General features: G+C 40.8%; 1 protein-coding gene across 1 annotated transcript; it reads left to right on the top strand.

The window, feature by feature from the left end:
* Positions 1-1,688: 1,688 nt before the first annotated feature.
* On the top strand, positions 1,689-2,024 carry LOC122532775 (the record flags this gene model as incomplete). The annotated part of the gene is given in 1 exon segment (XM_043661845.1): positions 1,689-2,024. A coding segment is annotated over 1 exon segment (336 nt), but the record flags the coding sequence as incomplete, so codon positions are not given.
* Between the last annotated feature and the right edge of the window lie 1,349 nt (positions 2,025-3,373).

Genomic DNA, 3,373 nt, shown 5'->3' with positions numbered 1-3,373 from the left:
ACGTCGGTTCGCCTCCCCCCCCCCCCCCACGCCGTACGAAAAAAAAGAACAGCGATTCTCTGTCGTTGTCGCTGAATCGCTACGTTGCGTTGTCACGCGTCGCATCTTGTGCACTACTAAAATGGAAACGCGGTGTATAATATCGTGGGGTCTTAATTAACACGGATTTGATTTGCTTCTCTTCCCATTCTCCCCTTGCCTTTCCTGTTCCTGCCTTCGTTTAAACGCGCGCCGGTTGATTGGTTCGATCGGTATCTCGGCTGTTTCGGAATATTTATTTCTGCGGTTTACTAGACGCGACGGAATGCAATGGAAGTTCGAAAAAAATCGAATTCGTTTGTTCGTTCGTTCGTTTGTTTGTTTGTTTGTTTGTTTGTTGGATCGCTGATGGCAGGTGAGATCGCTTGGCTGTCGGAGATCGATCAGTTTCTGCCACGTGCCAAAGTGGTTTTTTCGTTATCCCGAGAGAGCATCGACTCGTTTTGCTCGGCCGTAGTCTTTCTTTTGTTCCTTCTTCTTCTTCTTCTTCTTCTTCTTCTTTTCTCTCGCCTGGAGCTCTACGCACTCTCGAGCGCGTTCAAGCGAAAAATGGAGAAAGAGCGTTGGTTAAAAAGCGCTGAAAACTCTTAAGAAAACGTACAAACGATCGTAGAAAGGTATTTTTTCTTTTTTTTTTTCTTTTTTTTTCTTTTTTTTTTTTTTCTCTTGGCCCGCGATCTCCGACGACGAAACCCCGATCGAGGGTGAAAGCTGTTGCCTTCGTTGAGTCAACAGCAGGTTTCTTTTTTTCTTTCTTCGTTTTTTTTTTTTTTTTTAACGGGGCGACGAAGGTCTGCCGATGGGAACCGAACGGAATTTCTCGAGCCAGTGTTTAATGTAGTATGTGCGTATGTGTGTGTGTGTGTATGTGTGTATGTGTGTTGCCGTATCACCACCGTTCCAGTTGAACATACAGAAACCACCCCCGCGTTTCGCATGTATCGTTCTAGAAAAGGAATCAGAATTTCATAACGATTACTCGATAATTCCACTTGTAGCGATACCGATATCAGCTACCTAGCTACCTACCTACGCTCTATTTTGGTATACCTCTAACAGCTACGACCGTCTAACAGAGTTAGTTTCTCAATCTAAATATCTTCCCGCCGTGTTCATTTTCCTCTTCATGTCGGTAGTAACAGTAGTTAGTAGTGTTGTAGTTGTATTTTAGTACTAGCATTAGTCGTAATAGTAATAGTAATAGCGTATAGTACTGGTATGTAATCGTAGCGGTAGTAGTAGTAGTAGTATCAGCAGTTGTAGCAATAGTTGTACTAGTAATAATAATAATAAACGATAGATAATTATAACAACGAAAATAATGACCACACTACTGTCGATAGTTGGTAACGATTTACAATAGTAGTAATAGTGGTAGTAATAGTAGTAGTTATAGTTGTAGTAGTATTAATAGTAGTAGCAGCAGCGGCAGCAGTAGAATAGCTCAGTAATAGTAATAGTAGTAGTGGTAGTAGTAGTAATAGTAGTATTAGTAATAGTAGTAGTAGTAGTAGTAGTAGTAGTAGTAGTAGTAGTAGTAGTAGTAGTAGTAGTAGTAGTAGTAGTAGTAGATAGTAGTTAGTAGTGATAGCAATAGTAATAGTAGTGGTAGTAGTAGTTAATAGTGATAGCTGTAGTGGTGGTAATAGTAATAGTAATAGTAGTAACAGTAGTGATAGGGATAGTAGTAGTAGTAATAGTAGCAAATAGTCGTCGTTTAGGTAGTAGATTACTCGTGACAGTTGAAGTTGCAGTAGTGACAGTACTTGCGATAGCGGTAGTAGCAGTAGTCGTAATAGTAGCAGTTGCAGTAGCAGTATTAATGGTAACAGTAGTAGTAGTAGTAGTGGTAGTAGTAGTAGTAGGAATAGTAATAGTAGTAGTTGTAGTAGTAGTAGTAGTAGTAGTAGTAGCAGTAGTAGTAGTAGTAGTAGTAGTAGTAGTAGTAGTAGTAGTAGTAATAGTAGTAGCAGTAGTAGTAGTAGTAGTAATAGTGATAGTAGTAGTAGTGGTAGTAGTAGTAGTAGTAATAGTAGTGGTAATTGGTTTGATTAATAGATCGATAACAGTAGTACTAATTTTTAATAGTAATAAATTTATCCTTCGCGCAATTATTTTGGATTTCTCTTCACTTGTTTGGATTTAGCTAGGCTGGTAATTTATTATAACGCGCGTCTTAAGATTTCCCTTTTTTTTCTCTCTCTCTCTCTCTCTAACTAAAGTAGCGAGGCGAAAAGTTCAAGTATCGTAATAAAGGCGCGGTAAACGTAAATCTCTGTATAATTATTGTTTCCTTTTTTTCTCTTCTTCTTTTTGAAATCTATCTCGCACTTGTTCTCGTACGTTACCAACCACTCGCTTTCACACACACACTCTTTCTCTCTCTCTCTCTCTCTCTCTCTCATGTACGGGACTTCGCTCACACGCACGCACATCCGCTTTCGGCACGCGCTCCTCGATTTTTTCCTTAAAAACTCACGCGCAATTACACACTCTCTCATTTTCTCTCGCCCCAAACTCGCGCTTCCTTCCTCCACCTTTCACGATCGATTTTTTTCTCGCATCTTGTGTGTCTAGCTCTTTGCTCGCTTCGTCTAATAAAAGATAGATGAAATTTATTCCTCGGTAAAACGCGTCTAATACCTAATAATAATTTCGAGTGAATGAAATCGCTTTTTTTTTTTCTTCTTGTTTGTTTGTTTGCTTACTTGCGTCCTATTACTTTGTTCATCGTCTTTTTTTGCTAGATCGCGCGGTACGATATACTTTATTCTTTTTTCTTTTCTTTTCGTTTTTGTTTTGTTTCACTTTTAATTTACATCTAATGCGTGTTCACTTTTTTGTGTTGCAACGTCAGACTGCATCCCTCATCGTAGTCGACTACTCCGTACAGAGATAAGTGCGGGTCGCGTTCTCGACTTCTCTCGAGGAGACGCCATTGGTTTATCGATTTAGAATCGATACGTCGTCTGTCGCCCCGTCAGCTGGTGGTACGTACGCACGTACAACGGCGGCCGGGAATGGCCCCCACCGAACACGGGGGGCAAAGTTACGCGTCGCAGTCGACTCGTCGCTGAAATGAACATTTTTCGTGTCTCGTCCTCGCGTTCGGTCGAACACCAACGGTATCGAAACGTCGAGACGTAGAGCGCGTTCTCTCGGAAGGGGAGGGAAACCAACGTGCAACGTACGCACGATAGAGTTTCGTCCGGTACGAATCGATTCTCAGACGTAACCCTGCTTGACGAGCGCGATGTGTCGCGACTCTCGTTGCAAAAAGAAAAAAAAAAAAAAAAAAAAAAAAAAATTAAAAAAAACTCGTAAACTCGGAAAA

Source organism: Frieseomelitta varia, unplaced genomic scaffold (assembly GCF_011392965.1).
Source record: "Frieseomelitta varia isolate USP_RPSP 00005682 unplaced genomic scaffold, Fvar_1.2 scaffold_470, whole genome shotgun sequence".
NCBI classification, from domain to species: domain Eukaryota; kingdom Metazoa; phylum Arthropoda; class Insecta; order Hymenoptera; family Apidae; genus Frieseomelitta; species Frieseomelitta varia.
This window is presented reverse-complemented; position numbering and strand designations above follow the sequence as displayed.